We start from the raw sequence: 24,228 nt of genomic DNA, 5'->3' as shown, positions 1-24,228 counted from the left end.
TGGTCTTAAGACCGGTCTTAAGACCAAGACCAACTTCGAGTACCACAACACTGCCAAACAGCCTGAATGGACAGACTGGTTCAAAACCAGTAAGGCAATATTTTTCTAAGCTGAAATTGGTCAAGAGAAACATTTATTTCAGTTGGTGCTTGAATAAAATGAAGTATTTTATCAGAGGAATGCTGGCCTGATGGTGCATAAAGTGGATGAAATTTAATGGGCCGTTTTTCAGTCAGACTGACTAAACCTGTCTGACAGCTGAAGCAGCAAATTATGTAAATGAGACGAGTTTTATTTAGAATTCAGTCAAATTAACATGGAGTTTATGTAAATAAAGAGAAGCAGAGAAAATCAAACAGATGCAAATAAGGAGGAAAAGGCCAGGATGGTAACGCTACATGCTGAGATAAGCATTATGCTGAGTCATGGATTTGATTTTATTCATGACAAAAAAAAAAAAAAAGACATTTTCAAAATATACTTTGCAATTTAGAAAATCACAAAGCTTACAATAAACTTTGGTTCAGGGTTGATAATTAATCTTAATCTTACCTGGAAAGGCATCGTAGCCAGAGCCAGGGAGTCGGCCAGGGCCAGGTTAAAGATGTAGATGTTAGTGGCTGTTTTCATCTTTGTGTATCTGAGGAAAGATCACACACACACACACACACACACACACACACACACACACACACACACACACACACACACACACACACACACACACACAAGAAACACACATGAAAACCAAAAGACTGTCAGGTGAGATCAACATGTCTAATCTGGAAAACCTGACGTCACAAACATGAACGTGTGGAACTGGATCAACATAACCGGGACTTTTACTGGAGCCATGTGCATTTGTCAGATTATCCTGACTTTCAGCTTTTTCTTCTGGATCAACATGACCCACATTTATGTTTCCACAATGATTAAAAAAAACAAAAACAGTAAAGCTCAGTTACATCTTAGTCACCAAGTCACCATAACAACCACTAGCAGCCATCTACAAGCCAACCCGCTTGTGATTCACACCAGGTTGAAATCGCTCATTTTTAATGCCACCAATGTAAATGTGAGGAATTGGCTTTTAGGGACAGTCTGCTGTAAAACAGGACAAATGTGAGACCCACTGCTGGTTGTGATGGATAAACTGGGATGCAGTCGGTCTGTTTCTCTTCCAACATTTCTGTGACCTTGTTTGGTAGTTTCACGAATACTTCAGTGTAAAATCTGAAAATAAATCCTCATTGGGACTCTCTGCAGGAAAACAATAAATCAACATTCCTCCGTGACCATTTCAGTCCCCATGTGGGCGGAGCTTAAGAGAGCAGAGCAAAGCAGAAGAACCAGGACTTTGGACAAACTAGACAGATTGTACAAATGTGAATATTATCTAAAGATCCCTGTTTCTCATTAGAAGTTGAAGGAAAAGGACATTCATTGAAGAGCATGTATCTATTATTTTCTATCAAACAACCCACAATCCTGTTTCGTCGCTCTTCTGTACGATTTGTCTGATGTGTGTTAATGTACCAACTGACGAGGCGCACTGCGGCGCTCCCAATGTGCGTTCCTCTGAGAGAGTCCTGCTGGGAAAAGGAGGTGAAAGACAAAAAGTTTCATGCAACTAAAGACTAGATTTTCCTGAAAACGTTCATGTATTCAGTAACTGATGAATATTTGTAAATGTGGCTGAACACCTGGTTGTGTGGGTCATCATGGTCCCCAGAAGCTTCCTTCATGTTTCACCCTGGAGCAGCACAACAAAACATATTCATGTCTGCACCTCTCATCCCACCGGTTAAATGGGCTGAACTGACGCCTGCCAAAGTCTCAGAAATTACCTTTGTGGTTAAAATTTCCCACCAACATCGTGTCTCTCGGAGACGGTGCCCAAATGACTCACCAGTGGAGAAACATTAAATCTATTGTGTAATAACTGCCTTCAGCAGAAATCTGCTGAGATCCAACATCTGCTCTAAAAAAGCCTGACACAAAAAAACACATCAACCGTCTTCAGCCTCTTCCAACGTCTTCAGTTCTGTTCAGTTTGGCCTCCAGCTGTTCTTCACACCCGTTTCCGTCTTTCTTTCAGGCTTTTCTCTTATTATCCCTCTCACACTGACTTAGGCTCAGGATCTATTCTTGGTTTTCTATGTCTAAGACAGATTTCCCTCATTACTTTTGAATTTCTTGTCTTTATGACACAGATAGAGATCTGTTACAGCAAAGTCTCCTCACCAACCTTTTCTATTTCCTTATATTCACCTTTGACTCTGTTTGTCCTTTTTTTAACATCTTTTCTGTCTTGCGTCCATCCCTCTTTCATTTCCTTATTCCCTCTTTTTGTCATCCAGTTTTTTAAGGTTTGAATCCCTCACTTTCCTTTGTCTTGAATTCATTTATCCTCTTTTTGTATTAATATTCATTAATCCATGTAAGCTCATACCCTCCTTTTCATTTTCTCTGCTCTTTTCCTATAATCCCTTTTCAGCGTTTTCTCATCCCTCTCTGTGCTTCCAGCTCACTTTCTTGTTTTCTCTGCAGCTGCACATTTCTCCCTGCTTCTTTCTGCAGGTTGAGGACTTGCAGGCAGACTCTGCGTCTTCTTAAGAGCATTTTTCAGCCACCCTCCCTTTTTTAAACATAAGGGACTGAGTTTACTTCCATAACTGTTCCTTCTCCCCATCATCCTGATTTCCCCGTCTACTCAGTTACTATTGTTTTTTGGTTCAGAAACAGTTTCTTATGTTTTCCTCTCTTCAGTTACTGTGCCCATATTTTCTGTATTCTTTATGTATTGTTTGCTTAAATTTTAGTTTTTGAATTGAAAACCGAATTGAAAAGCAACTTGAGACCAGTTTTTGTTTCTTACAACTACAGGAATCATGCAGACATTCATTGCTAAGAATGAAAGAAGATCCATCATCATCACTCTTTTAATACCTCTGACCAATATCTCGTTGCATCTCATCACTTTACTAATGGGACAGACTGACAGATTAGCATAAAACATTATTTAATACATAAAAGCAGAAGTAGTATTTTAACGGCTTTAGGCAGAACGGTTTGTAGTTTGCTGGTTCTGTTCCCTGATCCTCCAGTGTCTCCTGAAACCTCCTCAGTTCCCCTCACTATCCTCTGCAGGGCTTCTGCAGCTGCGTTTCCATTTCAAATGGAAAGTAACTTATGCAACATCAGGAGCTGCAGATTTATGGTAAATGGAGGCAAAAAAATCTAAACTCTGGAAGCAGACGCTTCAGAAGCAGTGAAGTCAAAGTTTAAGCATGACATCCTCTGACATTCTCCTTTAAACATTTCCTTACATGTTGATATTTACAGACAATAAATTATTAATTTAATCTCCAGTGAAATCCAGAGAGAAAAGTCATTAAATCAGTATCTCTAATGCTCCTTAGTGAACTGATTACTGCGACTAAAAGTGACTAAATGTTTATCCAACAGTCAGTTTGAATGAGTTGTGCAGTTTGTTATAACTCAACTGTGAGCTTATTTAATTTAAATCTGAATATTAGCTAAACATCTTTCTATGTTTCCATCTGTTCAAAACCTTTAACACATTCCAGATGACTTTCAGTCCTGATAAACGGCGGCGGCGTGCCGCTCCTCTCCACTCAGACCTCTCAGCATTTCCTGCCTGTTTGCAGTTGAGGAATTTCCAAAAGAAGGATGAAACATTTAACGAGCCATAAAGGCTTTTCTTCTTTAAGCCTCTCGCTCTCCGTCGTCTCCTTCTCTCCAGCTGCATCAGTTCATCCACACTAATATCAATGCAGCTTCAGCCAATGTAAGCAGAAAAAAAGATGTTTGTCTATTTTCACTAAGTTGCTTTGACTCATTTGTTCTTAGCATGCTGAACACACATTAAACCATTTCTAAGTTTTGGCTAATCAAATCATATATACATTCATAATTTTGATTTAGTTTTATTTGCATGACCCACTAGGAACTGCCGAATGTCTGGTTCACACTTCTTCAAGGCCTGCAGAGATTTTCTTTCATTGGTGCTCATAATGCTAGAAGTGTTCCTGACTGGTGTGGGATATTCTTGTCTCAGCTGATGATCTGTTTTACTTTTCCAGCTCCACTGCCATCCACAGCTCTCTGGCTGTTTTTACCGCCCTTCATCACACTTCCATGTTTCCTCACTTTTTCTCTTTCCAAATGTAACCCTGCCAGCCTTCTCCTCCTTACGTTACTTCTCCTCTGCGTCAGCAGAGGGAAGGAGCAGGAAAGATGAAAAGGGCCCGTCTGATGCCTCTTTAATCCTCCAAGCCGTTCAGATTCAAATATTAATATCGTTTTGAATAATTCACATGTTGCTGGTCTTCACTGTATCAACGTAATTGAGCTGTCACATGTCAGCACAAATGTGTGTGTGTATGTTGTGTGTACATGTTTGTGTGTATCACACCCAATAAAATTGAAAATACATTGTCAGTAAAAGCACATTTCTAATTTTAATTTTACGAATATTCATGCTTTGTGACTTTATGCCTCTAATTCAGCGCCACACTTTGTCTTCTTTGAGGATGATTAGAAATTTCAGCAAATGATTCAGCTGCAGCTGGAACTGTGAACTTTGCTTAGTACTAAGTAAAGATTAATGCCAAAGAGAAATCAGAAATGAAATGAAGTTGATTTTTTTTAACAGCTGGAGCACTTGTTAGTATTTTCCAGCACCGTATGTTTTTGATTTTTTGCAGTTCTGTCACTTTAATTATTGAAATCCATGTAAATATTATAGAAAAGTCAATGCTGTTCAAAAAGACAGGATATTGATTGATTGATAAACAAATATTAGGAAAACTTAATTTGCTTCTTAAAGGTGACCTACTGTGCTTCCTGGAACAGGTTAGGATAAGTCAATACAAAATATGTCCATTACCTTATTTTGCATACATGATGAGATTGTAGTCTGCTCAATCTCCTTTCAGAATGAGCTGTTTTAGGGCCTCTGTCACTTTAAATCCAAATAAGCTGCTGGCCACGCCCCCAACTCAACATTGACGCTCCCAGGTCAAAAATGACTGCAAACAGATGTGAAATCATACAATCTTACACTTCTGAAAAGCAGAAGTGGAGCCTCCTGCACAAAACATAAGAACACAACAAGTGGTTTCTGGATTGTAAGTCAACAACATAACACTTGCCTTTTCCAGCAGCCATTGTACAATGTATAAAGCGGAAAAACCAGCTGATCTCAGCTTGGGTTGCTAGGTAAAGCCTTCACATCTGGATTTAACCCGATCCATTGCACATCAAACTATTCTGTTGCACTTTTGTGAATTAACTTATTTCCTTCAGAGGTGAAAATAATTATACTTTAAAACATTTCAGGGTCAAAATATTTTCTCTAACCCATCAAACATTTAAACTTTCCTAGACAATTTCTTAAGGAGGTTCAGCAGCTGAAACATTAAAACTCACCTCAGTCTTAATCTGTTTTACTTAGAAGGAAGGAGTCTTGGGAAGGCAGTGATCTCCACAGGTGGTTTTCAGTTCTGACAAATCCTTCAGAAACAGAAGTTTTAAAAATAAATCCTATTCTGTCTGCTTTGTCTATCATCCACCACCTTTCTACGGTTTAATCACTCAATCTCATAAAGTCCTTTTCATCTGTCTCCTGCTACACTGCAAGTCCTTTTATATTCCTGTATGTCTCTGTGGGGAAGAGCTCTTGAATGTAAGCCTTTTCTTGATGGCAATCACATAAACCGACTCATCGTGGCCGGCTATTGAAAAGGTAGAGCAATAGAGTATTATCTCAGCTCTCCCTGGATGACACCCTGGACCCGTTAATAAAGATCTTCAGTTGTCTGCAGGATTAAAACCGCCTCACTGGGAGGCGCCGCTGTGAAGTCAGCACTAATAATACTTACAGCGCTATGCTAACGGCAAACAGCAGAGCCAGGATTTTTACTGAGCTGCTTTTTTTACAATGGTTCATTTAACTTAAGCAAAGCTTTTTGTATAGAGCTGACTGGAGAGAGGGAATTAAATAAACCTTTAAGCACTAATAGTTCAACTTTTGACCCCAGCGTAACATAAGCTGTACTAAAAACGGGGCAGTTGATTTCAGAAGGATACGTTTATAACTTGATATAATACCTTCTCATCTACAAAAGCAGAAATGAAACAATTCCCAGCTGTTGCATTTTGGGTTAAGTAAGGCGTGTCTCTCCCAAACTTTTATATTTTTCACATTTGATCACAGAAACTTTTGTTACCAAATACATTTTATTTATTCTTTATGATAAAACTGAGAACTTGTTAGAAGAAGAAAAAAAATAGAGTTCATCCATCCGCTTCATTTTATACTTGCTCATTAAAAGTGAAGGTCCCTCAGTTCCCTCACACTGATCTAAATCACACACACACACACACACACTTCAGGAACATGATCCTCACTCACTCTGTCACAATCCAAAACCTGAAACTCTCTTCATTAAAATCAATCACAGCTCAATTGAGGCCATAAGAGCTTGGAGTGGAAATAATTAGTACAAGTGAATCACACTAACCTGTTAGTGTCGCTACACCAACGCTAACAGCATGAAATACTCAACTGGAAGTTATAATCAGCTACTGACTCACTGAACTCAGTGAATTTGTTCTCTGCAGCAGAATCAGCTGTGACTGCCCAGGAATGAAGAGTTAACAACAAGGAACGAAAGAGGAGAAACTGGAAAAAGATTCAGTTGAAACAAACCACCTCAGTCCTCCAGGAGCTGAAGGCAAACCAAACCTTCACCAAGTTGTGATAAAGAGTGTGACCTCCTGGTTTGTTGTGGACGGCCCTTCATCTTTATATCCTGGTAGCTACCCTGGCTCGCCATTTTTTTGTTACTGCTGCTCTATGATCCCTTCCCCACAGGAAACCGCGGTCGTTTCTCCGCTGGAAGTGACTTTTCTCATCAGTGTTGTGACATGACTTTAAAAAAACAGCTGTGCTTTCGCAGTGGATTTCATTTGGAAGGTTTTAGAAGCTGAACACTCAGAGGAGGAGCAGAGGAGACAATACTGGAGCGTTTTCATGCCCTAAATATGGAGAACTGAGATTATTTGCATGAAAGAGTCAAAGATGATACATACATCACATAAGTCAGTTAGGAAATGTAGAAAAGCATTGAAACAGTCGGTGGACTGCTGCAGCACGAAGTCATTGCCACAGCAGCAACGTTTGACTGGATTTACATCCGTCCTGTTTATTATCCTTTTAAGTCATTTCTTTATCGGACTAAATACATAAATTAGGTGAAACTAGTGGCAAAAATGTATCTTTGGAAGCTGATTTAACGGATTTTATCAAACAAACCGCAACAATAAAACACTGGATTTTAGATCATAGAAAACAGAAAATGATCTAGTAATTGAACCAACTGAAATACCAGATCTTACATCATTTCTCCAGATTGTTTTTGTTTTTGACACTAACCCCCCAGGTTGCCTGTTTTCTGCTGAAAAAAAAGTCAGATAATTTCTTCCATTTTAAATGTCCTTGGAAGCTGAGCTCTCCCAAGGACATGATAATAACATCGTGTTTGTCTTCTGCCGGGAGGCTGAGCAACGTGGTTTCATGGCCCTGTGATGTCACCGCCTTTGTTTTGCCCTTTGTTTTGTCTGAATGTTGCCTTTTGCCCTAATATGTCATTTCCTCTTTTTATTTTATTTTGTTAGAAACTGTGGAGTAGTTTCTAACAAACTTGGAATCCAGAGACTCAGTTTAGTAGTTTATTAGTCACTCTTTAGCTTATATTTTAGAAACTGTAGAGTACTCACTATTTAGATGCAGAGAGGCTCCTATTATTGCAACCCAGAAAAGGAATTAGAGCAGAGGATACTTATACTTATCTACCAACCCTGAATAACAGTATCTAGTTTATTTACTTTGGATCAACACCATTAGCTTTTTCTTCTTTTGCCGTTTCCTTTGGTTGGTTATTTTGTTTGTATTTCCTTTTAAATCCTGTAAAGCGCATTGTGCCCTGTTGCTACATACATAGGTAGGAGGAGAGGGGGGGCTTGCCCAGGGCACCGTTTTAGTGAGGACCACCACTGCTTAACCCATCAAGTCTTGTCCCCTTGCTCAAGTCATAGTAAGAGTCAAGGCAGAAAAGTGAGAGAGAAACATTTTGGGAGTTGAGTATTTTAAATGACATCACTCCTCCTTTTTATCGCGCGTTTCCCGCGCGTTTCTTCTCAGAGGACAAACCCGGTGTCAGACGCACTCACACAATTCCACTTTGCATGATTAAAGGCAATAAACTGTCAGTGGGTGGCATTTGTTTTCCATTTGTGTGTTCATTCTTCACAAAGATTGGTTGAAAGTAATTTCCCCCGATGCCAATACAAGATGATATGAAAAAGATGGGGATATGGAGAGTTGGGGGACTAATTTTGTCTGAGAAAATCTATTTTTTTGCAACAGAAAAACAACTGAAACAATTTCACAAATGCAAACAAACCTGGTAATAGCTTCTCTTCCACTCCTCATGACTAATGCAATCACATTTTGATTGCAATTTGATCCTGAATAAAACGAGGTGAAGTGGATTCTTTATGAATCATTTCACAATCATTGCCTGCTGGTAAACCTGCTGAAGAAAATATGCAACTATTACATTAACAAATTTACTGTATCGTTTTTTTCAATCCTGTCTAAAGACAATAAAAACATGCATAGGTCCTCCATTGTACCTGCAAAACAGCTCTAGGAGGTCATTATTGCCAACATGGCGTTGAAGAGCGCTGGGTGTTTGTCTAGGCTTTTCAAACCTTTGATGCAAATCAAACTCATGAAAACAGAGTCAATACATTTTGTACAGCTCCAAATAAATGCTACAGCCTCTTGCTACTTTCAGAATACAAGCTCCATCTGCTTCAAACCCAGATTATCCGTATAATCAGTGTTTCAAATCAAAGTCGCTTTTTTTCCCCCAAGAGCATCTTTTTCAGAGTTATGTTCAGAGGAAGCCACAGCTGCACATAGTTTTTGATCTAATCAGCGTAATTCTCCAAGGACGCTGGTTAAGTGAGGAACTGTCCTTCATTCCAACTCACTGAGATACGGAGGATTAGTTCTTCTGCCTTCGATGGCGTTTTCCACTTCGCTACGGAAACACGACGCATCTTAGTCACATACGCAGGACATGACATGAAACTGGACGTATCACGACTCCATTCAGAGAAATAGGTTTGGATTTTCATTCAACTTAGAAATGTTTATGAAAGCAGAAAGAGACAACTCTCAAAAGCTAAAAAAGTAAGAATTTTATTTTTTTATTTTAGTCATTTTATTTTTTAATCATGGCATGTCAAAAATGATTCATTTGTTTCAATAATATATGTTAATACATCACAACGGTTTCACCTACAATAAGCTGTCAAACAAGGAGGCAGCATCATGCTGAGTGACCAAAACATTTATTGTTCTTTTTTTTAAACTTGCCTTCAAATCAACAGCCAGACTGTTAAACACATCCAACATCAAAGCTCCAATCTCCTGAAAATGTCAGGATTATACTTAAAGGTCAGATTAATGGCAGGAATCAAACTAAATTTAAATAAATACTTCATTTTCTGGGTAGAAACAGTTGTCAAAATTCTACCACATTATGCCACAGGTAAGCAGGATGGCTGCAAAAACCCTACAGAGATGTGTGTGTGGCATTTAACCAAATGTTACTGGGGGTGAAAAACCTGAACAAAATCAAAAATAAGCTCAAAGTTGTGGACATAATTCTTCTCTGTCAGATAATCATTCCACCCTGCAAAAATTATAAATAAGTCATTAAAAGTTAAAAATTAATCAAACATTTATGTCCATAGTAGCTGGAATGAACCTTTTCTGATTTATCTGGAACTTCAATCTGCTTTAACTTTATGTTAACATGCATTAGTATTTCCTCGATAAATGATCTGTTCAGAACAGGATGGGACTTTTCAGCAAACTACAAGAAGATAGACGATATGTAGTTCATCTCTGAAATTAAACATTTTATCGGTGCCTAATACACACTAAATGGAAATGCAATCATTGTAAACTATATTTACAATGTGATTTACAATTACACATTCATTGAACTCTTGCAAGAAATAATGTCAAATTTAGATGTTTAAGATTTTGCTAAATCTAGTGATATTGTTTTATTGTTGAGACATTTGGATAAAGTCTAATAAAACACTGGCTGCTGGAAACTCAAGTCCTCCAAATGTTTAGTGTAGCAACTGGCTTCTGCTCTATACTTTTTCTTTACACCTATTTACTGCTACAGGCTAAAGCTCTTTAGAGCAAAAGTAATTTCTGCCACGAACTTTTTAAGCTCCTTTAATGGTTTTCAATGAGATGTGGTGCAGGATTCATTTCAGACCTGTTCAGAATCTCTTTTATAGACCATTTATTGCCGAAAGACCTTTCACAAGCACATTTATCTGGAGAATGACTTTGTAATCTTCTGATTTTAACATGATTTTGATGCCTCCAGCAGCCGCAGAAAAAAGCCTTTTCAGAACACAATAGAGCTTTCCCATGTAATGTTGGAGGTTTTCTTTACTGCTGCTTTTCATTATGATGATGAAAATCCTGCTTTTCCTGGTTTTGTGCTTTACTAACAACTACATGTTGAAAAGAAGCTTCAGGTTGTTAAACCAAAACCATAAAGTGCAACTTCTATTGCTTAACCTAACAATATGATGTGATCCCAAAGGCCCAGTAAATGATCATTTTAATATTATCTGAGTTCAGTTCATAAAAACTAAAATGTTACCATTGTTTATTACTGCCATTGCATATTCAAATCGCACGATGTTTTATTATTTTCTGACGGTGTTTGTTCTCACGCCAGCAGCAGCTACACATTAACTTTCAGCAGACGCACTTATATAGTCTGGCTTCTGAAGTACGCGGTAATTATCCAAGACTTAATTATATAACAATGCACCAAACTATTAAAAACATACTTGAAGAAGTGAATTCTGCAGACTCTACATCTTTTAGACTCCTCCACCGTGGCGGATCTTAAGGTAAACCTGCTCATTAGTTTCATCTTTCTTCTCCCATCAACCACAAGTCAGGCTAAACTCTGATTGTTTTAGGCTTCTACTAAAAGCATTTCCATATCAAAGGTTGTCGACTGGCTGCAAAAGAGCTTCAACAAAAGACTGGGGTTGATGACAGCTTCATATGAGGCAGATAATCTGTGAAGAAATCAAGTTCCTCTGCCTTCTGCTAATGCTAACCAGAAACAACCAATCAGAGTCAGGAGGAGGGTCTTAGCGCTGTCAATCATCCTCCATGGGGCGATGCTCACCCGCCCGTTTCCTCCCTCTCTTGCTCTCTGTTGCCCTGCAGCTAGGAGAGCCTGTCATTAATGCTAAGTTAGCATAGCCACTGATGATGGCAGATAAACAGTTTTCTCAAACAGTAAGTTGTTCCTCTGCAGCGAGTATATGAGGATGATTGACAACACTAAGCCCCTCCTCCTGGCTCTGTCTGATTGGTTGTTTTTACTGGGAGCAGTGCTTTTCTGTTGGACATGTCACGACATGGTGACAATTTATCTAAACACATATTTCTCATAGGAGCTGTTGTAATTTTATGTGGATTTTAGAAATATCTCTGAATTGTTATTTATACAACTTTTAACTTATTTCAGTTTAAATTGAAACCCAGTACTATACTCTAGAATAGATGTTTAACTGGAAACAGTATCATAATAATCATCAAAAAGTATTGTGATAATTTTTCTGTTCAGAAGTATGAACAGAAAAACCAGGACTGGTATTTATTCCAGGTCAGGATGGATTTTTGTAAATAAATATTATTTCAATGATCTTAAATACATGAAGCTAATTCTTTCTTTACATTTTTGTATTAAACAATAAACCATCATTGAACATCTGTTTTAAATTAGCCTTGATAACTCTGCTCTGCGAGTTAAAACTACCCGTCTGTCACAGAGCAAACGGTGAACATGACACGTCAGACTCAGTGTCAGCGCTGCTGCCTTTAAAATAATCACACTTTTCCTTCCTGCTTCTGAAGCGTCTGCATGTTGTCGAAGGCTCTGTCGCTTGCTAAGCCTTTTCTTAATCTGTCTGCAGATGCATTTGCTCCCAGGCATCATTTGAACACCCACTGATTGATCCAGACCAGTAAGCTGCTAAACTCTCGTTAGTCCTTCCACTGCAGGGGACAATGGGCTGCTTGTAAGTGAAACTCCTGCTACATGAGCTACAGTGGATCTTTTACAGCACAACAAAAAATAAATTAAGTCTCGCCTTATTACCATTAAATCGGTTCTCCAGAGAAAAATGCTAAAACTCTTTCAAGGGAAGAATTGGATAAGCTGGAGTAAAAGGCACAGAGTTGCTGAGAATAAGAAATTAAATTAACCCAAAATGAAATCTTGTTGACCTTGTCTCAGAAAATATTGCAAGCAACAAGCATAAACAACTTTTAAATAATCCAATATGAATTAAATCCTCTGCTTTCGTTCAACACTCCAGTTCTCACCGGAAAAGAAAAAAAAAATCTAATTTAAAGCAACAAACTGCCGTTGAAAATTAAATAATTAATGTTGGTGATGGAAGTTTTCTGTCAGCAGCCTTGATTTATTAACAGCTTAGAGCAGAGTTCACCATTTTCTAATGGCTCTTCTGCTGATTTATGAATCCACATAATGACATCTTTTAAATTTAAGGATGCATTTGGATTCACACAATTTAAAACGAGAAAGTTTAATCAATACTTCTGTGCTCTGCTGTTTGCTTTTTGAAATGTGTTCTCTGAACTGGTGAGCAGAGGACATGAAGACGAACCAATGTATCCTGCAGGGTCTCTGTGTTTGACGGTTTCATGTAAATTAAAAGTAATAGTCATGTAAATGAAAGCGTTACAAAAGTAGCGAGCAGATTTTGCTGTATGTGTTGCTCCAAAGAATTACGAGGAATTAGAAATAAAGTGGACTCCAACTGCAATTTAGGGACAAAAATCACCACAAACTGCCTAAATTCTTGACTTGTTGTCCTACCTATTAAAAGTGCTTTTCATGAAAATCTAATTTTCTGCAAACAGAATTTCATTCCACAGAAAAATCCAAGAATATGTGAGTTTGGGAAATCTGAGCAGTAAATAGGCAGGGATCTGCTGCAGTGAGGAAGAAAAGAGCCTCCATGTTGAATGTTAGATGACAAAAATGTTCTGCAGCAGAATTACACGGTTACACTGATGCAACATTACAATCATAACGCTCCGTCACTGCAGAGACACGACAGAAAGTTGAAAAATCCAAGTCTATGAATAGAAAACTGCTGAAGTAACTGGACTTTAGAGTTTTCCTTTTTCACCAGGTCACATTTTAAACCAAATAATTGTACTGAACACAGTTTGGCAACTAAGCATCAAGCAAAAGTAGAAAAAAAGAAAAATCAAACTACTCTCCTGTCTCCCCTTCCACCACTGCTTCAATAAACTGGTAAAAAAATAAAATAAAATAAAATAAATAGGGCAGGAGATGAAAAGGGTTTTTTGGGCTCTAATGGCCTTCATTTTACAGTGGACTGGAAGGAAAGAGGGTCGTGAGAGAGAGAGGACATGCAGCAGGGGTCGACTGGCCAGGACTGAGCCCGACAGCCAGATCGAGGACCAGGGCGGCCACATGGTGGCGCTCTCCACCCCCTGCACCACTGCTGTGACAAACTGTTTCATTTCTAGCTGCAGCCAAGCCCATGTTGATGGGGTTTGGTAAAACCCATTAGATTTGCTGTGTTAAAGCTTCTTAGAATTACTTAACCACTTAACCGCTGTAGTAGTTATTACTACAGTGAAGTACTTAAAAAGAAAAACTCAATAAAAAGAAAAGAGTCTCTTCTTGTCTGGTACCTGAGAGGTTCTGGGAAAACTGGATTTTAAATGAGTGTTTTTGGCCTATTACACTAAAGATGCAGCACTGTCTCCGTTTCATATAACAACCATTTGCACCTTCAATCAATATCCCAAAAAGACACGCTGGAGTCATGCAGGGGTCAGAGCCACAACAGAACATGATGATTTGTAACGACAGAAAGACGAATGGAGACGCTGGAGTTCAGGTTCCAGCCCACAAAGCACAAGATGTCTTACATCCTGCTTCCTGTTAAAGCACCAACATCAAGCATCACCAGAACCATGAAGTTCATTTATCCACATAGAGGAAGATTTTTCAAGCCAAGGCAAAATGAAAATGCTGCATTTTCTTTATAAACCAATTGTTTGGTATCTCTGCTGAAATCCATCCACTGTCTTCCACTTGTCTGAGATTCAGCCTCAGACTAGAGATCTCTAAAACCTCTACTTCCTTCTGAAGGGCCTGTAATTTGCCCAGAAAAACTCCAACAGGTTGAACCCAGTGGGCATCCTGAGCTGACCCCTTCACTTTGGAGGCCCGTGTCTCAAAGCAGAGTTAGTCCTGAACGACAAAGCTCTTCATCACGTCCAGAACAGGAAGTTCATTTCACTCATTTCTATCCAGAATCTTGTTCTTGTCAGAGCAAAAGTAAACATGCACATTTTGAGCTTTGTTTTGGCCTCCACTTTTTCTTTAGCAGTTTATAATTTAACTCTTTCTTCTGCTTGTGAACAAGACTGAGATGCATGAATACTTTTGTTTGAGGCGAACTCACCTGGATTTGAAGGCTGAGAATCACAGTGTCAGATTCAGAGGATCTAAATCTACTTCTGTCAGTCCAGACACCAACAGACCCACGTCATCAACTAAATGCAAGAATAAAGTCAGCAGGGCGCCTGATGCGACACGCTACTGCTATGCTTTGAGATCTTGGACATTACCAGCACAAACATGATCGCTAACAAAGGGGCTTTCCTTCTGGAATCAAACCCAGACTGGGAACAGACAGAAATGCAGAGAGAGCTTTGATTTATTTGTACAAGGTACATTTAGCCTGTAAAGGGATCTCTTCTGCAAGCCACACCAGAACAGGCTGATACCTTCTCTAGATCCTGGGCTCCCAAACTGTGGGAGAATAATGACATTTTCAAATGTTTGACAGACACACGAGTCCTTAATCTGAGGTAGGAACGTCCTTTCCAACAGAGCAAACTCTTCAGTCTCAAAAATGTTAATCGCTACCCCAACAGACCACAGGGGGTCCAGTCCTTCATGTAACTCAATGAGTCAAATCAACAGAAGACAATCAGTAAGTTGATGTATTTAGTTAAAAACATCGACCCTGTTTGAGGCCAGAAGCGACTAATTCACTGAACCCTGAATTTACCCTGCAGTGACTCTGCAGTGTGGAATATGGATGGATGAAACATTTCATTCTTCACTTGTTTACTTGCAGAGGGGAAGTTCACTTTTTTAGAATAAGTGAATCCTCTGTAGGCCCACTTAACAGATTTGTTTTCCCTCAATTTCAAGGTTTCAATATTTTTTTATTTGCTCACAAGGAAGGACAACTTCCCAACAAAAGGCAACATAAAAGTTCACATTCAGCAGATATTGCCATTCATAATTTAATAAATTCAGTTCCTGAAATCCAACATCAACAGATGAGACGAGGTAAAGTCATCCTAACCTCTCATCGTCATCACACAAGACTGAGATGAGATGAACCAAAGCTTTATGTGAAGCAAACACCATCGACTTGACCAAAGACATCTGAACTTCTGATGTCCAGTGTCACCACTTAGTCTGACTGCTCACTGAATGGAAGTGAGTGTGTGTGGGACTGCAGGCCCAGCAGTGTTTTAAAGCAGAGTTTATACAGGAAAAGAGGGAATTGCTGGGAAAAGATGAGATACATGTTCACGTCGTTTGTGCTGATGGCAGAAATGTGATTTCCAGACAGGCGAATGAGATCAATGAGGCCTTGTAGGGGACCAGAGTCCCTCTGCAGAGGCACGGAGGCTGTGGGGGGGTCACTACGTTTTTCAGGGTCTGCATCACTGATGTTGTGTTGACGCTACACACACCACAGCATCAGAGCTCAGCAGGTGATGCACTCAGGAGGCCAAATTGGCAGAGATGCCATCTTACGTTCTCAGACCACAGAGCCAAGTCGCCTGTTTGATCAAACAACCACTTCCAGAAGATGCCTTTTATGTCTTCATCACACACAACCAATCTGTGAAAATAGATTTCAGTGATTGAGGTCTGAACTCAGTAACCAGGACCGTTCCTGATCCTTGTAACTCACATTAAATAAAAACAGTAGTAAATTTTATGTGATATCCTCTTTTAATCTTCACAACTTGTTGAACTCTAATCGCTCTGTCCCTTTTATTCCACTGAGTAGACGTTATTGGATTGCACCGTTCCTCCTACAGATGTGCTGGCCTAGCAGGCTGTGAGACAGAAAAGAAGACAAGTAATTCTTTTAGAAGCCAACAGGAAATCAATATCCACAGCAGCTGCATTTGGAAGCCGTCCAGAACCAAGGGGGGAAGGCTTTTGCCCCTTTTTAGTCTGATTTATGCAGACTTGCTTCATTTCACCTCCCTGCAATATCATTATGGTATATTTTATAAAATATTTTCCTACACATTTTCTTAATGGGAATCTCAAATTTCAAATCATGTGATTCTTGAAGTAGCTGGAAGGTTGCAACAGTACAATCTGTTGCCAGTAATTGTTTTAGTGCCGCTACCATGGTGGCTGGAACCAGAACAGAACAGAACAGAGTTCTGGAGATGCAGTGAGAAGGAACCACTGAGTCCAACTCTGTCTTGATCCATTTAACAGTATTAACTGCTAATAAATGATTTGATGATTTTACACGGTTTAGGAATTAAATTTGTAATTGTAATTCAATTTCTCTGCTTCACAGTTGGTAAGGTTTTAACAAATATTGTGAACTAACATATGAATCTTACAAAGTTAAGGTATCATCATAAGAAGAAATGTGGAAATAATTAAATTAAATTCAGTTTATGTGTTTATCACCATTTGATGACATCATGTCAACGTGCTTTACTAAAAAAAAAAAATAGTAATTTCAATTCAGCCATACTTAAGTTCCAGTTGATCCTGCTTATCAAACAGTGCATTAGCTTCAGACCATTATTCAAATCAATTTGAAAAACTTTTTCATTGAGTCATTGATTCTCTGTTCTCATCTGTTTCAAGCATGTAGTGACAGTAAACCGTTGGCCTGTTCATGATAAATGGTCAGCAGATGGTCCTTGTGCAGCCCTGAACGCCTCGAACTACATTTATTCAGCAACCCACCAATTACAAAGTGAACTCCTACCACCGTTTCCACCGTTCACCGTAAAAACAACACGAACACCGGGTCATCGAGCCAGAACTACAACAGAACTATAACAGAACTACAACACAACTATAACAGAGTTATAACAGAACTACAACAGAACTACAACAGAACTACAACAGAGTTATAACAGAGTTATAACAGAGTTATAACAGAACTACAACAGAACTACAACAGAACTATAACAGAACTACAACAGAACTATAACAGAACTACAACACAACTATAACAGAGTTATAACAGAACTACAACAGAACTACAACAGAACTACAACAGAGTTATAACAGAGTTATAACAGAACTGCAACAGAACTATAACAGAACTTTGTTCAAAACGTTTGATTTTGTTTGAGAGAATCTGGTGATGAATTCAAACTTGTGCATTTTGTACTGATAATTGTGAAGATGGAACTTGACAAAATGTAACTTCACTGGCTGCTCAATTGTCCACTGTAAGTCTTTGACTTTTAGGTTTTGTGTTTTTATGATGTAAAGCTCTTCATAAATTGTTGCTGAAATGTGCCACACAAATAAACCTGATTGACTGAAAACACTAAAAACTCCATTCATTCTATTGAATTTTTCCAACATTAGTTGCGTTTTCTTTCAGAATCAAAACGTCTTTCTCGTCGTTGCACAGAAGCACAACAAGAATACAAGCCAGGACCTTTCTGGGCACACAGTAATTATTTGTATATAATAATATTTATAGTTTGTGTTTTGGAACTATGACATGGTGATATTTCTTCTCAAGGTTATCGTACCGTCTCATAATGGCCCACGCCTAATAAGTGGTAAAACCTAAACCGCAGCAGACTCCTCACCTTCTAAACACATCGACACACACAGACCTGCGGCAAAAGGAGCAATAATGACTTTAACTGCTCGATTATAAATCTGGTGTTGCTGCGTAGACCTCTGCATGAAGGCTTCCTGTCCCCTCTGGTTCACATATGCACTCTCTGTCATGCAGAGTGGGTGGAATACGACCCTCATTACCCGGTAAAGAGCGCCTTGAAGTGAGATCTGAGGACATTATAGAGATGGAGACCGCGCCGTGGGATGAGGTGTTCATTAGAGCCTCACCTGCCATTCTGTCACAGCTCCTGCCTCTGCAGCTGAGCACACACACTCTGCACACACACACGCTTACACAGCTACACTTTTCTTCCACACGTTGGTGCAGTAATGCGTACAACAACATCCCTCAGCTGCCCGTAAATAATGAATGATTTTTCTATAAATCTAGGCAGGAGCGTGCGAAGGAAGCGAGTGTGCTTGGTTTACTTGCATCTCCTTATTTGACGGCTTTTTCATGGCCTGACTAGCTTCACTTAAAGCTGCTGCAGAAATATTAGCGCTCTGGCCTTGTGATTGCCGACTTACGTCTGCCGGCAAATATTGCACATTAATACAAAACCTTTCAACTCCCGCTTTCAGGCAGGATGTGTGTGAGCCAGGGGCAAGCAGAAGGTCCTGGCTTTCCATCAAGGCTGCCGATACAGACACAGTGTACTCTGACTGCTTATGTCCTTGCCCCCTCAGAGGATGCTGTTGCAACATTTTGGGTCGTTCTTTGTGGCTCATGACTGAGATGTTTATGTTCTTTAAAAGAGATCACAGTAATGATAATAAAATGTTCCTGGAACGTGAAACAATTAATAATTATAACTATTTAATAAAGTCTAGTAGTCCAAATCTACTACTAGATTTCATATTGCCTTATTTCAGATAAACATGTTGAATGTTTACCTTCATGTTATAATCATTTCTGGTTATATAATCATTTTTCCTTGTCAGGAATGTGAAAAAGTTTGCTGCTGCATGCAGATTTTAATTTTTAGTTTATGAATTTTTGAACTGAGTAGAAAACTCCAACAGCAGCTTTCTGTCAGTTACTGATGCCCTGGTACAGATGTTTAAGAGTCTTAAATTCACTTGTTGTCATGGAAACCATCCTGCTTGCTGTGCGTATTGTAGATATGGGTGAATTCAGACTTGACATCAGTGACTCATAAAGTGCAACACTCAACCCTCCAAAAACTGGAAAGTGGAAATGAAATATTAATGCACTAAAAATAACAGTCCGATGGTAAATCAGAGCAATTCTGTTCAGTTTCAGGCAACCAATAATATTTCCATTTGTTAAATAGCAGATGACAGATTTTTTTTTTTTTTTTACCACTTTCTTCAAATTTGGAAATTTACACACAGATTGATTTTAGAAAGCCCAGCTGATTCTGATGATGTTTTGCAGTTTTGAATGGCATTGAGATTATAAATCAATGTGTTTGTAAGGTAACACCTTCAAACACATCGCTTTGTGCGTCATGTTTTTGGAAAGTAAAACAAATAAATCAGATTAGGTATCTGAGCCTTTTGGACCTCAGCAAGTTTGTGGGTATTCAGATTCCAAAAACAGTAAAAAGTGAAAATCAGAACTGAGATAAAAGTTGTGTGTCTTTCTAGTTTGATTAGTTAAAGTGGCAGCTGCATTTTGTGGGGAAATAAAATTAAATTATACCATTTTTTTTTAAACTTGTGCTTGAGGATTATTTTGTACTGAAGTTTCACAAACCAAATTCAAGAAAAAACATATTTCCTTCATAAATGTATATTTATAGGATTTTTAAAACATGATGGTTGAAAACTCTGATTTGATAACATATTGTGCAAATCCTAAATATTTACATGTGAAGCAAGTCATCGATTTTGCCTTAATACATTTCAATAATATGTTTATTATTATATAACATGTTCAACATGTGATTATGGTTTATTTTCTTCATTTTCAGCCTTGTGTTGCATCTAAAGCACAGCGTCACCATCTACCTCCTGGCCAAGTTCACAACCCCTGCAAGTCATCACATACCCATCATCAACCCATTGTTCTCAGGGCCTGGGTGTAATCATGCATGAAATTAGTTTTGATAGGGTTTTGATGGTGCTCCATGTCTCAATGGCTAAATTCAAAGCCCATCTAATTACAACCCGGTGCAGGAGAGGAACAGATCAGCGACCTGTGGCTCTGCCGCTAATCAGGATCATCTGAGAGCTAAAAATTGTCAACAGTTTCAGGTTGGTTTCCTGATAAACTGCAGAACATTTCAGGGTTTAATGGTTAGCAATGGAAATTATGTGAAATGTTAAGGCAAAATTTCTAATTTACCCAACCGAGAGTCAAAATGTTAGCCTTGAAAATAAAGCAGTGCTCTTCCACTTGTGTGCTTGAGCTAACAAGCCTTTCTCTACTGAGGACAGGATGTGCTGAAGAGAGCCTGATTGTTGGTCTTTCAGATTTTCAACCACGTCATATTTCTGCTCCTCCAACTAAATCCTGTTGCAGTTTCCCTGTGAGGCTGTGAATCATCACTTCTCCCTCCTGAGGGTTTCCACGTAGATCGAGAGGTCATGCTCTTATCCGTTTATCGTCCCTCTATCCTCACATTTTTATCTTCTTTTCTCAGTGCGCCCCTCCCCCTCGTTCTGCCTGATGTTTCCCCTCCCCTGCCTCCTGTCTTCTCCAATTTAATCTCTCTTTGCTGCTCAATCTGCCGTTCTGGTTCAGCTTCTTGTTTACTTCTGCACCCCGTTAACCTTTTCCATAAACTTTGCCACCGTTCTTATAGTATTACTTCTGTATCTATGCAAACACGAAAAAACAACCTGGGAAGTTCTTTTTATTTCTCATTTGTCATTTACTTTGTTTGGATTTTGTCTTAAAGGAGCAGTAATATGAATTTACAGCCACACAGTGGCTTGATTTAATAGCTATTTTGTAAATATTAAATATGACTTAAAAACAATTGACACTGATAATAATGCCTTGAAAATGGACCTCTGTCTCTCTAAAAGCTCCTGCTCTTTCAATAAAACTCTGCCTTCAGGAAGTCATCACAACATGGCTCTTGTATTAACCCTTTCATAAAGTTTTTACCAGCGTTTCACTGAGCTGCATAATGAGTTCAGCAAGTGTGCAGTTCCACCAGGAGTTTGCTAAAATTAATTAATTTTACTGCTGGCTAGTCTGAAGGAGCCAAGTTGGGCTCCTTTGTGAGGCAAAGCTTGGCAGCTTGGAGGAGGAGCTGCGACTCCAAGGCGGAGCTAGATCCACTCAGACATTTTCCATAGCTGAATGGTTGCCATGGAGATTAAAGGATTTCTCAAACATGCATAAAATAATTTAAAAAAAAACTCCAGGTGTGATTCTGATGAGGAAATAACATGATGCAAAGCTCAAAAAGCTGATTTTATATAATGCAGCCCCTTTAATATCATTCAACAGTTTTTAACTTTATTTCTGTGCAATCGTTAATCCAATGACAGTAAGAGAGTAATTTTACAGCATAAAACCCAACACCAAACATCTGATTTCATTTTTCTAACACCTGATCCATCTCCTCAGGTGGGTTTTCAGCACTTTGGAGCGTGTGACCAAAACAACTGTCCCACCATCAACATGGACGTTTGAATCCTCAACAACAGAAACATGGAGCTGATGTGTTGGGCCTCATCAGCTCACATGTCCGAGTTCCCAGTTCTGACTTCAGCTGGTTGATTGTTCTGACTACAGTTCATTAGCCTGTTAAAGGACAAATGTCTTCAAAGAACAAGAGTTAAAACCCAGCTGTCTTCTGCTAAAGTACTCAGGATTCACTCCGACTCCTCCTCGAAGCAATACTTGTTCAAATGAATAAAAAGATGAAATATTTGTAGAATAGAAGTTAATTCACTGGTTTCTCTGCTGATATACTCCTCCTTATTGAAGAATTTGCAGCATATTGAATCTTCCTTGCAGCTCAACGCCTTAAATACAAAACAGTGCGCATGTTATGTTGAATGAATATAAATATGCTGCATTCTTCAGATGACTCCAACTGTACTTTAATTGCTGGTTTACAGTCCTAATATTTTTAAGCAAATTCAAATTCTGCTGCAGTGAAGTGTTTCCTCATTAGGCTTCATGTTGCATAAATCCATAGAGGTTCATGTTTAATTCAGAATGATGTGCATGCTTGTTACATAGAGCGATTCAGTATCATTGTTGCAGATGAGCTTTCCAGAAACAAACATATCTATTTGCCCGATAGTTGATGTCACAATATTTTAATTTGTCATCACACATGGTCACAGCTTTCACTTCATTCTGCTCCCCACTGAGCCGCTAGCTAAATATGCAGCATTTCCCAAACAGTGGGAGGCACAACATCCATGTTTAACTGATAAACAGGCCTCCAGCCACACGGTGGCAGCAGTGTTCACATTAATACACAGCCTGCCTGTTAAAGGCAGGAGAAGAAGTAGAACAGACACGCTGGTGCAAACAAGGCTAACAGGAAAGGTTATAAATGTAGAGGAGATGGAGAAGTTTGGGAAAACAGAGGCAGAGGTCAGTAAAGTAAATATGACTGTAGAACCAGACCAAGAGAATATTTTAAATACAAAAATAAAGTCATAAAATTAGAAGAACAAAGTTATATTGTGAGATTTGTATTACTATGAGCAGAATAAATACACAATACTACTGGGAGAAAGTCAAAATTATGAGGAAAAATTTTTTGATATTAAGTCAGCAAATTTATGGTTGTTTAAGAAGCAGTGGTGGAGAAAGTACTCAAAAAATGTACTGAAGTGCAGTATATAAAACTGTTAAGCAGTCAGTTAAAGTCCTGCAGCATCGTTTCAGGACGTAAAACACTGAAATGAGCTGCAACTTAAACAAATTTAAGTTGCTGCAGCTCTTTTTATTAGTCTGCTGCCAGTGAGTGGTACAGATGAATTATTAAATATCAAATCCCCAATAGCATTTCAATTCACAGGGGCAGGGAGGTAAAAATATATATCCCTAAGAGGACATGATGGAAAATAATAAACGCTACTTTAAAGGGAATCTTTGGTTTAACTATTCAGGGGAAATGGCTAACAGCTAGCTTGGAAAAACATCTTCACTACATTTCTCTGTTTCTCCACTGTCCTTCTCTGTTGATCTGCCTTCAGTCTCTCTCCGAATCAGAAGATAACAGATTTCTGTTGCAGGGTTTGACCCGTCTCCCGCCTGCTAACACCAACAAGTACCCAATTATGCGAGTAGTTCAAAATCCACTTATCTTCCTCAATCTCCTCCTTCCTCTCAGATCTGCTATTGGCTCCAGTTCTTCAAACACTTCTGTCTTATTATATCTGATGGTGTCTTTCTGCTCTTCTCCAGTTTCGATTTGTTTCACCTCACACTTGTTGTTGAAGTCCTCTCTTTGTGTCTCTCAAGATCCAGCAGAAACAAGCCTGACTGCGTTTTCACCGCCACCATGTTCAAGCTGCTTGTTAATGAAATGCACCCACACAGCTACCACTGATGGGGTTTTCATCTGGGTCTTTTATTTTTGACAATATCATTAAAAATTATTCATATTATGGTGTTGCTGATCATGTAAAATTGGAAACTACAGTACCACTTCACGTTTGTAGCTTGTTATTCTATGGATTATGTTGATGATTAATCAATTATTCAGATAATTCTCACATTCTTCAGATTTTCTTATTTAACCTCTTCTGCCTTTTTTCATAATATACATCAAAAGATGAAAATAAGCAAATAACTCCTTTTTAAGTGCAACAATAGGATTCTTTTAGTGAAACTTGATCATTTGTAGTAAAGGATACATCTGCAACTAAAATACTGTAATATATATATAAGTACGGTACTAGTCTGTTAAATATGTTATGTTAATAGTAAAAGATGCTTAATAGGATTTTTTTAACAGAATCTGAACAAGATGAAGCTAAAAATGTGACTCGAGTTCTGGGTATATTTATTTACAGACAAAAACGGTTTTTCATCTTAAATGCAAAATGTTTTTTTTCACAGGTTTGGTTCAATTACTGCTCAAAATGTGTTGTTCTTTCAGAAAATGGCTTTTTTTGAATCAGTATA

At 38.6% G+C, this 24,228-nt stretch overlaps 1 protein-coding gene across 2 annotated transcripts in view; it reads right to left on the bottom strand.

Moving 5' to 3' along the window:
• The window catches only part of oprl1 (opiate receptor-like 1), an 80,846-nt gene that overhangs the window by 34,149 nt on the left and 22,469 nt on the right, over positions 1–24,228 (bottom strand). For both annotated transcript variants that reach the window (XM_015041425.1, XM_015041426.1), the window contains one exon: positions 553–640. In XM_015041425.1, the coding sequence (XP_014896911.1) occupies positions 553–640 (88 nt within the window). The remainder of the gene's footprint in view (positions 1–552; positions 641–24,228) is intronic.

Source organism: Poecilia latipinna, unplaced genomic scaffold (genome assembly GCF_001443285.1).
Source record: "Poecilia latipinna isolate Pla-1442-1.1 unplaced genomic scaffold, P_latipinna-1.0 Scaffold551, whole genome shotgun sequence".
NCBI classification, from domain to species: domain Eukaryota; kingdom Metazoa; phylum Chordata; class Actinopteri; order Cyprinodontiformes; family Poeciliidae; genus Poecilia; species Poecilia latipinna.
Note: the sequence above shows the minus strand (reverse complement) of the source record. Positions and strands in the feature narration are given on the sequence as shown.